This window comes from Ipomoea nil, unplaced genomic scaffold (genome assembly GCF_001879475.1).
Source record: "Ipomoea nil cultivar Tokyo-kokei standard unplaced genomic scaffold, Asagao_1.1 scaffold3069, whole genome shotgun sequence".
NCBI classification, from domain to species: domain Eukaryota; kingdom Viridiplantae; phylum Streptophyta; class Magnoliopsida; order Solanales; family Convolvulaceae; genus Ipomoea; species Ipomoea nil.
The window spans coordinates 2821009-2835430 of NW_017619497.1; the positions used below are offsets into that span (position 1 = coordinate 2821009).

At 35.2% G+C, this 14422-nt stretch overlaps 2 protein-coding genes and 1 non-coding gene across 4 annotated transcripts; 1 reads left to right on the plus strand and 2 right to left on the minus strand.

Annotated features, from left to right (window-relative positions):
• Positions 1-460: 460 nt before the first annotated feature.
• On the plus strand, positions 461-4866 carry LOC109165797. 2 transcript variants are annotated; one of them, XM_019314734.1, is made up of 10 exons: positions 461-890; positions 1359-1469; positions 1788-1886; positions 2186-2272; positions 2775-2883; positions 2991-3175; positions 3271-3435; positions 3570-3809; positions 4123-4341; positions 4433-4678. In XM_019314734.1, exons 1-10 carry the CDS (start codon positions 651-653, stop codon positions 4664-4666), a joined length of 1689 nt encoding a protein of 562 aa, XP_019170279.1. In that variant the 5' UTR covers positions 461-650; the 3' UTR covers positions 4667-4678. The 2 variants fall into 2 exon arrangements, with proteins under 2 accessions (XP_019170279.1, XP_019170278.1); XM_019314733.1 differs by having other exon boundaries at positions 462-890; positions 2132-2272; positions 4433-4866.
• A 158-nt stretch (positions 4867-5024) lies between these two features.
• On the minus strand, positions 5025-5097 carry TRNAR-UCU. Its single transcript has one exon. It is a non-coding gene; the product is annotated as a tRNA-Arg (tRNA).
• A 3425-nt stretch (positions 5098-8522) lies between these two features.
• Positions 8523-11141, minus strand: LOC109164962. The gene is made up of 5 exons (XM_019313527.1): positions 10779-11141; positions 10585-10681; positions 10031-10130; positions 9140-9237; positions 8523-9007 (listed from the first exon to the last, which is right to left on the minus strand). Exons 1-5 carry the CDS (start codon positions 10939-10941, stop codon positions 8770-8772), a joined length of 696 nt encoding a protein of 231 aa, XP_019169072.1. The 5' UTR covers positions 10942-11141; the 3' UTR covers positions 8523-8769.
• Positions 11142-14422: the final 3281 nt, after the last annotated feature.

Consider the following 14422-nt stretch of genomic DNA (forward strand, 5'->3'; position numbering starts at 1 on the left):
ACTTCGACTTTTAAATTGTTACCATTAGTGGTCCAAGTTAACCACGTATGGCCCTTCAACTATCAAATTTTAATCACTCATAGTCATTCCAAGATGACTACAATTGGTTAAATTTCAAAAGTTGAAGGGCAATGAATGGTTAACTACTTGACTTGGATCACATATAGTAATAATTTGAAAGTCGAAAGCTTATAGGTGATCAATTTGAAAGTTTAAGATAAAACACGACAAATTCACTATATTGGATCCAAGATGATATTACTCGTATATTTATTACCTACTTATATAACAGCAAAAATGGGGGACCAAACGATCCGTAGATGTTTTTAATTATATACGGAGTATTTTTCTTTCTTTCTTTTTGTACACATTTTTTTATTTTAATCATTTTATATTTTTTAGTAGGAAAAAAAAAAACGTGATGTGTAAAAAAACTACCTACTTCCCATTTTCCGATGTTTGATTCACAAATCACAACGGTACACATGTAGAAGCACAGTGAACAACATCCGCGATGCGTTATCGTCTTCTTCGAGCACAAGTCAATTGACTCTGCACAACTAACTCGACCGTTAGGTGAGCCGCGAAGAGTATTTCTTCCCGTCGAAACCGAAGCGAACACTCAGTCTCCGCCGCCGACGACTGCAACGATGATGACGAACATGTACGGGCCCTACACTCTCTTCGACTTGGGACTCACCGATCCCGCCATCATCGAGTCTCTCAACCTTTACAACCATCCGCAGGTTACCGCCGGCGGTTTTCCCGGACTTGGAGCTCTGACGGGGCTATCCTCTGGTAATAGGGATGCGAGTCCACCGAGGCACCGCCACGACGGCACTTCGCCGCTTCCCCTGGGCATGGACTGGAGTCCTCCACCTCGTGTTTGGGTGAGTTACTACCTTTCCAGGACCTAATCGCCCGTAGTTTTATGATTTCTGAGCTTTAAGATACTAGGGATTGATATTAGATGACAGTAAACTGTAGATTATTAGAGTAATTTAGCTTTGCACTGCAATTTTGATGAAGGATTGGAGTGTTTGGACTTTGGGGAATTCGTTTTGATAATAGAAATTCCTTTGCCTTGGAAAAGGACTTTAGAAATTGGCTGAAATATGAACTTTGATATAAATACTCCTTGGAGTTGTGACAATTGCATTTCATTTTCTATATCATTTTATCTCCAATTGTATTAGATTATTTTATGCATCCTTTCTGAACTTCTTGCTTTCTGGTTTTAGTAGTTTGTGAGCAGTTATCCATATGCATACTCCTCAAAAGAAAGAAACATATAGGTAGAGAATTTCATGAGTGAAACCAGATATCTTCTTTGATAGTAGCTTTTTTTTTTAATACAGGATGGACAAAACAGTGTGTGGCCTCATGACTTTCACACAGGATGGAGTTATTGCGTTACAATACCTTCTTGGAAACTATCGTCAGAGTCCAGTGCTTCAGAATCTGTGGTGGTAGGCATACTTGTGAATCTTTATGATTGAAGTGCCTTAAAAAATACTCCATAAATTCATGGGGAAAAGACTGCTTCATAATACCTTTATTTCTCTCACAAATATAATTAAAAAAAATCATTTTTCTTCCAAGAAATTGGGTCTGTGATTTGAAACCTGTCTTGAGTTTGATAAAAGAAGTTCACAGCTGAGTGGAAAGAGTCCAGTTCCCTGTGATATTATCTTTCTTCATAATGAACTTGAAGCATTACTATGAATATATGATGTTCCTTTTCCTTGCATTTGATGGAAGTTATGTGCTTGTATTAATTTTAACAGCTTTACGAGGTTCTTGTCGGAATACAATCACCACAAGGAATTACAACTACAAGGGGAATACAACGAAGATTTAGTGATTTTATAACTCTATCTTATGATGTAAGTTCAGATTTCATGAGTTCTCAAAAGTAATTATCTTGTAATTAGGCATTTCCATTACCCCAAAGAAAAATATTTAATAAACTCCAAGGTGCGTAGCAGTATGCACTAATAGAGTATCTGGAAAATAAAATGCCATGGTCAAGTAATTGTATTATTAATATTCATATGGCTTCACTCTTAAATATATTTCTGAGCGTTATTTGACTAGCTGAAGACTCAGCATTCACTTATTTCAACTGCAGATGTGTTTGACTAAACTTGATATTAAGAGATCTCCAATCTTGTCTTTTCTGCAGCTAAGAAAGGAATTCCCCAACAAGAAGCTGCCACCAGCACCTCGGAGGGGGCTATTGAGGATAAAAAGCAATGACCTACTGGAAGAAGTTAGTACCCTTCTAAATTTACAGTTGATCACTTGATCTCATATAATTTGCAGTGTCAATGCAATTGGAAATTTTGACAAAATTTTGGTGTTATTTTATGTAGTCAAATAACCAGAACATGATAAACTTGCTATGCTTCGCTTCAGTTTAACTCCCTTGGATAGGATACAGAATTTTTATAAAAGAAAAAATAACTTGGGAAACTAAAAATTATTGCAACAGTGGAACTGGTAGCTTTCTTTGAAAATAATTAATACTTGTAGTGTCAGTCTCCATTAGTGCATTACAGTTTGGAATCTAGCTGTTGCCAATTTAGTCTTTTATAGGGAACAGCAAAAGTTTCATATTATTATGTAGCTTTACCTGACCACCTGCTATGACTACCTGTTAGGCTTTTATTTGTGATATGAGAAGGTAAGGCTTATTGGCATTATCCTCCAAATGTGTATGCTACCTGAAAATTATATTTGGGATGTTAGAGTCACTTTCGTTTCCTTCACAGCGTAGGCGCTTATTGGAGGATTGGATGACGGAGGTGCTCTCCGACATTGACTTCTCTAGAAGTCTTTCGGTAGCAATCTTTATTGAGCTAGAAGCAGCAGTAAGGTCATGTAGGTGCCTGCCTCCTCTCTGCCCATAGGATTCTCTTGTATTGTCCTGTACTCACCAAAATTTTGTAGATGTACCTCTGAAAACTCTCTTGATCTGATGATTGCAGCATTTAATGAGTCAAATAATAATGTTCCCGATGAAGGTTCGCCTATCAGTGGCGTAGTTCAATCAGTTGAATTTCCAAATATCCCAAACAATAATTGGACTACTTCTTCACCCGAACTCCCTAATGTTGCTGGAGCTTTAGAAACACTAGATGAACCACCGGACTTGAATATACAATCAACAAAGGTTGGTTTCCCAGTTTTGACCATTACATTTACCTATACTTCTGAGTTTCAAACTTGGCTATACGATAGAGCTGCTATTAAGGCCACTTTTTGCAGGTTAAAGATCTGGAAACTGAAGCTGAAAGTGCAGAACAGAGCAGTGAAGGAAATATGCAGCAACCTGTTTTAACCGAGAAGGAACAGCTTACCAAAATGCTAGGGGATATGGATGAGCTTAGAAGGAAGTGTTTGGAGACAGAGGCAAGCCTAAAGGCTGAACAGGTCTGGTTTCCCAACCACCACCACTTCCCCCCACGCACGGCCAACTTCTCTTCTATCCCATACACACGTTCTGGCATTCACATACTCTGATTTCTTTGAATCTCCTTGTGACTTTATTTATGAAAATTGTTCAGGATAAAAAGCTTCAAGCAGTGTCAGCAAACTGTTTCCTCCTTCAGGAGAATGAAAAATTGCGACAAGAATTGGATGCTGCTCACCAGCAGCTTGAGAACTTGCAAAAACATAAAGAGTCAGACCTGGACTCAAAAACTGATCTAGAACTACTTGTTAAGGAGGTTGAATCTCTTAGAAGTTCAAATTCAGAATTGACTCGGGAGCTCAGCATTTTGACCAAACAGAAGACAGAAGTGGAAGTAATGTCTTACTTCAAACTAAGTTATACAAACTTCGATCTTTATGTCTGAATTAAGGAAAAAAAAAGGAAGAGATTTTTAAAACTTTTTGTTTGCAGTATTTGGCTCAAGTAATGTGCTGCATTATAAGAATAATTTAGACCCTCCACTTATTATTTTCTTCCAGAAGTATCTTTTGCATCACTGTGACATTGAACTCTTGGATTCAACTGTACCTTCCATTTGTTTTTCCTTTACCAACGGTGCTGTTATTTTTTTTTTTTTGAAAAGAACGGTGCTGTTATTTAATTCTGTTTTCTGTACCCATTTTCAGGCAATTTTGCACGAGGAAAGGCAAAGTAGGGAACAAACAGATGCTGTCAACGCTAAGCTGCTGCAACAGTGCATGATTCTTCGCACCAGACTTGAAGAATGCAGTGTTAATTTCCAAATTGACAGTGAAAACAAACTGATCATGGACACACCAACCCCTTCTGATCCCATTGATACATTGGTTACATCGGATAATCGAATAGGCCTTCTCCTTGCAGAAGTGAGCTTTCTGGTCCTTTATTCATACGCACCGTCACAATGTATACATTAACGGAAACTGATTTGAAATGGATCCACTATGGCTTTAACAGGTGGAGCTTCTAGCACAAGATGTTGAAACTTCTGTTGCCACTTCCAATGGTGACAATTCAAGGACAAGAAACACTGAACTTAGAAAAGTTCTTACAGATTTGCTCACTGACAGTGCCAGGTTGAGGAAACAGGTGAATAGCGTAATTCGCTGTGCTCTTTCTCCACCTACGAGATCTGAGAAAGACGAGGAGGAGAGTACCCCAAGGAAAACTGCTCCTCACTCGGAAGAATGAAGTGTTCAAAGACGGAGGAAGCCAAGCCTTGTTATTCCACCAGAGATGTCAGTTTGTCGCATTCCTAGTTTTGAGCTGCAGCCTTCGAGTTTTTAGATTATCAGCTTAAATAAGTTTATGACAAATGATGTTTATACACTATAATTTATGTCTATGGAATTATTCAAGTTCTTGACTTACAGAGAAACACTTCCAACGCCCCCAAGTTGTTCCACTTTGATTGTTTGAGCTTTTGACCAATACTGTTTTCCATAACAAATATCACAAAATCTAGTTTCTGTGTGGGTATTGTCTCTGACAGTATAGTTTGGTGGTGAATTTAGGTAGGGTTGGTCACATTTAAATATGAAAATAAAAACACGCCCAGTGGGACTCGAACCCACAATCGCTTGATTAGAAGTCAAGCGCCTTATCCATTAGGCCATGGGCGCTGAACGTTTAGCATTCTAAATATAATCTACATATTCGCATTCTTATTAAAATTCATTACAATTATTGCAATTGCACTTTTCACGCCGAAGTTATAGCTATAGTATAATAGATTAAGGTATGAGTTAATACCCAAAATCGTCCTCGACTATAGTGGTTTTTCTCAATTTCGTCCTAAACGACTTTGGTGACCTAATATCGTCCCAGACTTTTGTGTTTCGCTCAATTTAGTCCCAGACTTTTGTATTTTTGCTCAATTTAGTCCCTCATTTGTTATTCTGTCCATTTGGTGTTAAATAAATAGACAATTCAGTAATTTTAATATTGGCATCTCTTTACTCATAGACATGTGAACTGCGAAATCCTTTTTTTTTTTTTTTTTTTTTTTTTTTTACGAATTACTCCCAGAATTACTCCTAAAACTGTGAATATAAAATTTGATTTGTAGGTCCGGGAGTAATTCTAGGTGTAATTCGTACAAGAAAGAGGAATTTCGCACTTCACAAGTTGAAAGTAAAGAGAGATCAATATTGACATTACTGAATTGTCCCTTTATTTAACACCAATTTGACGGAATAACAAATGGAGGACTAAATTGAGCGAAACACAAAAGTCTGGGACGATATTAGGTCACCAAAGTCGTTTAGGACGAAATTGAGAAAAACCACTATAGTCTAGGACGATTTTGGGTATTAACTCATTAAGGTATACATGTTAATTTTTTATAAGTGGTGTTTTCAGTTCTTGGCGTTGGAGATCCATTATTTGCTAATTAGAATCCTTGAAAACAAAACATAAGGTTATTTTGGTAATTTTAATCTATTATGCTCTTGTATATCCTCTAATTCAAGGGTCATTGACTGAAATAAGCAGTTTTCATTAGCTTTAAACAAAATGAGAGACTTTTGAAACTTAGACAAAAGAAGTAGAATCTCCTTTGAGACTTGCTGGTAAAAAACACAAGTCCTAAACGATGTTAATTTATTGAAAAGAATTTTTTTTATACTAAAATACGACAAAACGCAAGTGTTATTGCAAATATCACAAACACAAATCTCACTTGCGTCTCTTAAACAAAATAATTAGGTATACGTCAAAATATACAAGTAATACAAATCGAATTTGCGTTTCTCGTATTCCGACCAACAAGAAATACAAGTCATACTAGTTTGTCTAAGCCTCGAATATGATCGCATGCTAAAATAAAGTCGGTATATAAGCGAACTGAATAAGACACAAGTCTTGTTAGCCGGCTCTCATTCAGCCACTTGGTCTTGTTGAGCAATATCAACAACACAAATACCCTAAATGCCACTTGGTGTTGTATTATTGTTCAATAATAACAAGACCCACATTGGTTTCTTGCTATCTTCCCTTCACTACATAAGTAGGCCTTTACACGCCCAATTGGGCGCATCCGTCCCCCACACACAAAGAGGCGCAGTCTACTTTGTTTCTTTTTCTCATTCAATGAACCCCACAAAAGTTTTGGTTTTGCAGGAAGAAACCCACCAAAAAAGTTCCACCTCCCATTTGTTAAAAAATCATTCTTTGATTTATTTTTTTTACTGCAAAAAAGAGTTAATACCATATGGGGTCTTTCGAGTATAGTGTTTTTGCCACATTTAGTCCTAAACTTTTAAATCGATCACCCGTGGTCCTTTGACTTTCAAATTATTATCATCCGTAGTCCAAGCTAACCACCAATGATCCTTCAACTATTAAATTTTAACTACCCATGGTCCTTCCACTATTAAATTTTAACTACCCATGGTCCTTCCAAGAGCTGTATCATAGTGTCATCTTAAAAACCGTGTAAAGATCAAAGCTGATGGGGTTGCTCTGAAAACTCATATGTTGTATCATAGTAAAACAGTATAAGTTCAGTTTTTCTTGCATGTGATTGAGCTCCATAACAAGGCCTAGAGCAACCACATATGTGATTTTTTTGAGATTTTTTCAGATCTAAAAATCAAAGCTTGAGTTTGAAAACAAATGGGAGATGAGGTTTTTTGATGTTTTTTTCTCCTGCAAGTTCAACATTTTTGTAGGGTCCACTGTTGCTGAAATGGAAACAAAGAAATCTGCCTTTCTTCGCATGCTAGAGACGTAGGCGCCCAGCCGAGCGCCTATAGTGCACGCGCTCGCTGGCGCGTCAGACCTGCTATTTTTTTTTTTGCATCAAACATCTTTTTTTGTTTTGTTTTTTTTTTTTTCTTTTTCTTTATCCTTATTCTCTCTCCCTTCTCTCTCCTAGTATCATCTTAAAAATCGTGTAAAGATCAAAGTTGATGGGGTTACTCTACGTGGTTGATGACTTAATGTTTTACTAGATTGGAATGTAAGGAATGATAATTATGAAAATGTGATACTTCTTGGTAAAATAAAACTATATGAACTTTCTAAGACTGCTGCAAAATTTGACAATTCCTAAACTAGCTTACCTAGTTCAAATGGCTTTCTTTAGAGCAATTTCAATTGTTCATTTTAAAAGAAGAAAAAATTAGGAAGGGGTTTTTTAACAAATGGAACGAGTTTTTTTTTTTTTTTTTGGGGGGGGGGGGGGGGGGGGAGGCGGGGATTTTTTTTTAAATTTTTGCAATTTTAAGTTTTTTTTGTGAGGCCTAGTCCTAGACTAACTAACGTACAGGTTGCGTGTTTTGAGCACTGACACACACGTCCGACATGACGCATACACTATACACGCTAGCTAGGCATGTCAATGAGTTCTTTAAAAAAAAAACAAATCAAATTCAGAATTTTTTTTTTCCCCATTTTTCTCTCTCTCCTCTCTCTTAGTTGAGCAAAAAATCCACAAAAAACCAACACTATTGAGGTTGCCTCTTAGCTCAACTTTTAGTAGAACCAAAACCAGTTACAACACCTCATTGAAAGCCATCATCCCCTTTTAGGCACATAATATCAATACTCTCTTCCACAATATTCTCTCACTGCTGCTACGCGCCTACACGAACCTTTATTTAGCATCTATTAAATGGTTACAAGCATCTTCAAAAAAAAAAATGGTTACAAGCAAGGCAGAACATGATTGCAATTTTGCAGGCTTAGAATATGATAAAAGCAGTGTTCAGATAAAAACAAACCTGGGAATTTGATGTAGGCATTTTGGGTTTTTCTCAAACTCCAGGCCTGCAGACAGATATCAGTGACTATTAAGAAAAGAGGTTAGCCTTGGTTCCAATAAAAAACTTGAAAGGATTATAGGCAGTTAGCTTACATAATGCAACTTCTACCACCATGTCTCATAATTGAAGAAAATAATTAGAGGACTACTCACATTTGAAAACTAAATGCAGCCTCAATTTCCACAATTCAATTCTTGAGGACAAGCTACTAGTGTATAAAGTTATGCATTACTATCGCATCAAATATTTCTCTTTTTACCAAAGAAGAATGACAACAAGGCAGAAATCATATTCATCTAAATAAGCATGACATCAAGGTTTCAATAGTAGAGAGAGGATGCAGCTGGGATATCGATACATCTTGAACTCAGCATGTTCATCCCATTACATGAATTTTATTTAAATTCAACTACTAAGAATGCTGCAATCTAAATGTGTGCACAAATGATATTCATTGGCACTCCACAGCTGTCATTCTGTGTTAGAAGATGATAATTCCACCAATTACTACTACCGGTTTCAGAATCCTCAAGATCTAACGCAGTGAAAGGGAAACGTTGAAGGGCGGTTTCTTTCTCGCAATCCTTTGCCTTTTGAATACCAAAATTTTGGCTGTCCTACCCATCCTTTCACAAGTTGAGCCAAATTGAACTCAGGATTAGATATTGCCACCTCCTCCCGCTTCTCTTCCTCAATCTCAAAATAAGTAGTGCGTTGATTGTTAGGACAGGCACTATCATTTTCACCAGCTTCACAGATATTGATCCTGAATTGAAGAATTCATTAAGCCATGCTACTTGCAAATGTTTGTTAAAATCCAGATTCAGAATCTCATGCATATGCTGCTGTATTCAACGTGTAAGAACTGCCATCTGGAATATATAAGCTCTGATCTTACACTGAGTATTGTTCAGGGTGATTGCTCTCACTTTGGGATTGTTGGTTAGCTGTTTCATATTCGGCTGTTTCAATCATCATATTTCGCACAAATTGAAGCTGCAAGTTCCAAAAAGAAGAAGAAGAAGGAGGAGGAGGTGGAAGAGAAAAAGTTCAATAAGTTCCAGAAATAATATAGTTAGGGAAGGCACAGGAGAAAAATAAAAATGACGACACAACTAAAGGCAAGGAGAGCCACCATATATATTGCCCTACTAAACCTATATATGTTCCTTATTAGTCCATACTATGTGCAAGCCAAACCTAGAAATTGATGCAGTCTCCAAGGAGATAATAACATTTAACTCAAATGATTCCAAAATTTGTACAAGATCATAAAGAAAACATCACTCATCTGTTTCCCCTCTATTTGGCTTTTCCTACATACTGCATAGTGATAAGGTAATACATTACTAGGTGTTTTATAACAATCCAGCATACTTAGCATATGGAGGCAAAAAAGTTTTCAGATACAAACTATAGTTGTTACTTCACTTGTTCATTAGAACATACTTCAAAACTGTGAACAACATGCAATAGATTGGGAGAGCATAAATATACAAATCAATCATTTTCTTCTAGATGAAAGTCGTTAGTTCTTGATCCTGAATAACCACAGAAGCAATAACATACAACAGATTTTGCAATATATTTGCTGCCTGTGCCAATGACGCATGTGTATGTATCTCCACCTAGTGATGTTTCGTATAAGAAAAATCTTGCTTGTTCAACTATAAATGGCAATGCAAAGGCGAAGTACACTAAAAAACTGCAAAAGACCAGATTTGTCTAAATGTCAATTAATGCTATAATGTAGAAGACAACACAAGAAGCTCAACATTATTGCTCTAACCTGATCACCATCTCTGATTCCAATGTTTCGAATACAAGCCTTATCATTTGTAAGCTTCTGGGATTCATAGCATAAACAGAAGTGACTCCATACAAGTGGCCTGCCATGTCAACACAACAACATTGAGAACTAGCCACCTACTTCTGCACCTCCATTTTCATCAGAAACCAAATGTTCATTTTCGGTATTTACACCATTTTCATTAAAGTTCATCCTCCTTAATGATGAAGGCACTAAACAGAACCTCTAGATTTAGAATTTAGAAAGTGGAAATTCCCATTAGAAAGTTCAATTACTAATGGTTATATATGGAAGCAACACATCCAGTCATCCAGACCACAGCATCTAAGGCCTTGATTATGCTAACAGATCCAATTTTCAAAACAGGACATCAAATTAGTTTCTATCTAAAATTTTAATCCCTAGACCTTCCAAAAAATTGCAATAACAAACTGCGGATGCTACAGGATCGCCATTAACAAGCTTATAATGACACATATATCCACCGGATGCTATTTCACAACAAAATTGAAATCATTAGCTTTCGTTTATACCACAAAACTTTGACTTCACCCTCGCACGAAAGGTCGAAAACTCGCTCAATAGCCCGTTTCAGTTCCGCCACTGTAGCATTCCTCGCAACATTAACACCTGCACCAACAACCGGAATATACAAATCGACAACATTAGAAGAAAAAAACTCAACAAAAACGGGGAGAAATACGAGAAAAATGAAATGAGTTTTTACAAAAGGAAGAGCCATCCAATTTGAGAACAGTAAGCTGGAGCGGCTGTTCAGGAAGCTTCTGGTAGCGGGCGCTCCGAATGATAAACGCATTGTTGAGCGAAAATGGCGCCCAAACTCTAAAACCGCCACGATTCTGGTACTCAACGCTCGACATCGTCTTCATAAAATAATGCACAAAACAATAAAAAACAATAAACCTTGCTTGCTTGTTGTAGCTTGCTATCTGGATTTTCTGGAGCGTGTATATATGGAGAAGAGAGAGGAGAGGAGAGAGCAGAAGATTACGAGGTGGTGTAAACGTGGCTGAAATCCTTAACAGACGGATCTATCTATAGACCGTATCGGTTGAGTCAAGAAGAAAGAGGCGGTTGCACAAGGCAGTGAAGGCACTTGGTGCCAAGTGTTTCAGACTTTCAGTTGAGTCTTTTAAAACCAGCGTGCCCAGTGACCGTTATGGCCTTTGGAATTACCTTACTACTCCCTCCATCCCTAATTGATTGTTTCATTTATTCTTTTACACTGTTTTTAATACAAATATTACTAATTTTTTAATTTTACCCCTCAAAAATAAGTATTATTTATACAAAATACAATTATACTTAGCTCTAGAAATTTGAAAAGTCAAAATGATAAATTGAAATGTAGAGTGATATTTATATTTAATTTTGGAAAGATGACAAGGCAAACTAAAAATGAAAGTAAGACAGGTAAAATGAGACATGGAGAGTGCATTTTTTCGAGGATAGATTTTGAGTCACACTTGTGTAAGTTGGGTTTGGATTAATATGAAAATATAATACTTATTTTATTCCCAAATATAATATTTATATATAATACTTAATGTGTGTTTGGTTCATAGGTTTACACGTTAGGAATGAAAATCAAAATCATAGTTAATGTTTGGTTGAGAACATTTTAAAACAAAATTATTATATTTAATTACCTTTTTAATTAAAAAAACGAGTATCATTCCATCTTATTGGTAATATGATTTTAAGTTTGGATGAGTGCTTTTAGATTTTTGTTTTAGGGTCCGTTTGGAAAACAGAAAAATGATTTCTGGAAAATGAATCATTTTCTTAAAAACATTTTCCTTTCTTATGTTTGGCTGCACAACGGAAAATTGTATTTTCGTGTTTGGTTTATTTTCTAGAAAATGAAAATAATAGTATATTTTAACATTTTAATTCTTATATACCTATTTATATATATATATATATATATATATATATATATATATATATATATATATATATATATATATATATATATATGTATATACACTAGTAATTCACCCTCGCGATGCACGGGGAAAAAATTATGTTATTATATTATAAATATAAATAAAAAAATAGAAAAAATAAAAATATTTAAATTGTTTAATATAATAATATTTTTGAGCTTCCATTGGTCAAGTATTTATTATTTTTATAGAATACAAAATTACAATTAAAATTTTGTATGGTTAATATAATCTCTAATTATGTACATATTCAAATAAACTTATAGAGAGAATTTACATAATTACATTGATTTATTCTTAATCATATTTCATCTATATTATAATTTTCATAATACGAATAATAACTAAGATAATAACATTTAGAAAGCAAATTTTAAATTTTGTATGAGTAAATTTAAACTCTAATTGAACACAATTTTTTATATGATTATATAATATATTCTTTATGCACATGTCATTTCATAAACCCGAATGTCATGTCGAAGACCACTTTTTATGGAGATAATTCAAATGTATTTTTTTTTCTTTTAAAAGTCCTAAGTTTAGACATCCAGAAAAACATTAAAGACGCATACGATATAACGATATATACATTTATATATATTTAAATTTTTATTTATGACTTAAATGATTTTTTTTTAATTCTAAAGTCCAATAATTGACCCACGGCCCGCAACATTTGCTTTCTTCATCCCTTCTCGCTTCTGCCATTTCTTCCATTTCTTTGAAGCATTTGAGAGGCAGAAGAATTATATGTAGAGGCTTGCATTAATTGCACTGTTTCAGATATCGAATAGGCTTTCATCGAAAATTTAATTAATATTGTAATCCCAAGAACCACCATAAATAACAAAAGCATATCAAATAGACTTTCATTGTAAAGTCTGAGATTTAATTAATATTGCATCGTTTTATATTTTCTATTAATCGGGAATCGGAATCCTTAATCCTAATATCATAACATTTAATAACTCCATTAATTCAATAAATGTAATCCTTTGTTATGGGCGAGAACAAAAATAGCTATTTTATTTTTCAAATGTTGTGCTTTTTTTTCTTTTTATAATAAAAGATGTTGTGGCTATTTTATATTTATAGCTAATAATAATAATAATAATAATAATATTGGTAATTAATTATAACATTAATTATTTCCCAAACCATATAGCTTTATTATATGAAATATATATATATATATATATATATATATATATATATATATATATATATATAGTTTTGTGTAGAATTAAACAAATAAAATTCCGCAGCGCATAAATAGAGGTGGGGCGGCCGAAAATCACTAGCTTTGGTTTTCGCATCAGAAACCATAACTGGTTTCTGATGCGAAACTGGTTTCCTCCTGCTGTGGTGAAGATTTGTTGGTGGAGTTTTCTCCTTTCTGGTGATGGGGAGGCGGAGCTTCATACGAGAGAGGTAAAGTATGGAAAATGACTTCCCCCCCCCCCCCCCCCCCCCCCCCCATTTTCTGGAAGATTGAAGTTATTTTCCATTGTCAGTAAGAGTTTTTTCTTTGACTTCTCATTTTTCTACCTAGTCAAACACTAAAATTATTTTTCGAATTTCCAAACACACCCTTAAACTTTTTTTTTTTTTGTTCATATTCATGTTTTGGATGTTATTATGTGGATACAAGTAGTACTACATTGACTAAATATATGAATTCGGTTAGTCAACATTGCTAATGATCGGCAACTTTGGCATGATAGGATTTTTCATGTGTGGTATGTGTAATTAAAAATATGAATGGATGCCAAGCATCTCCTATATGGGAGGTCATGAGAACGAACCTCAGTGAAGGCGTTGTTGACTTTTGAGAGAGTATGTTTGAACAGATACTACAATGTAATAGAGTCAGTAACATTAAAAAAAAAAAAACTTAGAAAAGAAAGGGCTATTACACCTCATTTGATATATATGTATATGGATGTGTTCAGGTGTGATAGGGAATATACCCCGGGTTCAGGCTCTCCGTACTCTCAGTGCTCCTGCTTGGGTCGGGATCAAACGGTTCGGTTCGGGTTGTCTCGGTCCACGGGTCAAGGTCAACCCGCCAACCCTTGACCTTATAAATAAGGTCTTAGCCATCCAAGTTAGGGGTCTTTTCCCTTGGTCACTCTCTCTCTAGCTTGTAGCTCTCCCTTCTTTCTAAACACATACAAGAACATAATGAATAAAAGAGGTTCATTTGCTATATCTCGGAATTAGTACTATCAAGGTGATAACTGCCCGCCTATAAAAGAATTGAGAATCATTCAGCGTTGTTTACGTGTTCTGATCTAGGGGATGAGAAACACTCCTTTTTTTTTTTTTTTTTTTTCAAATGTGATGGCATTTTCATAAATAATTGAATATCGATGTGTAAGTAACAGTTTCATATAGT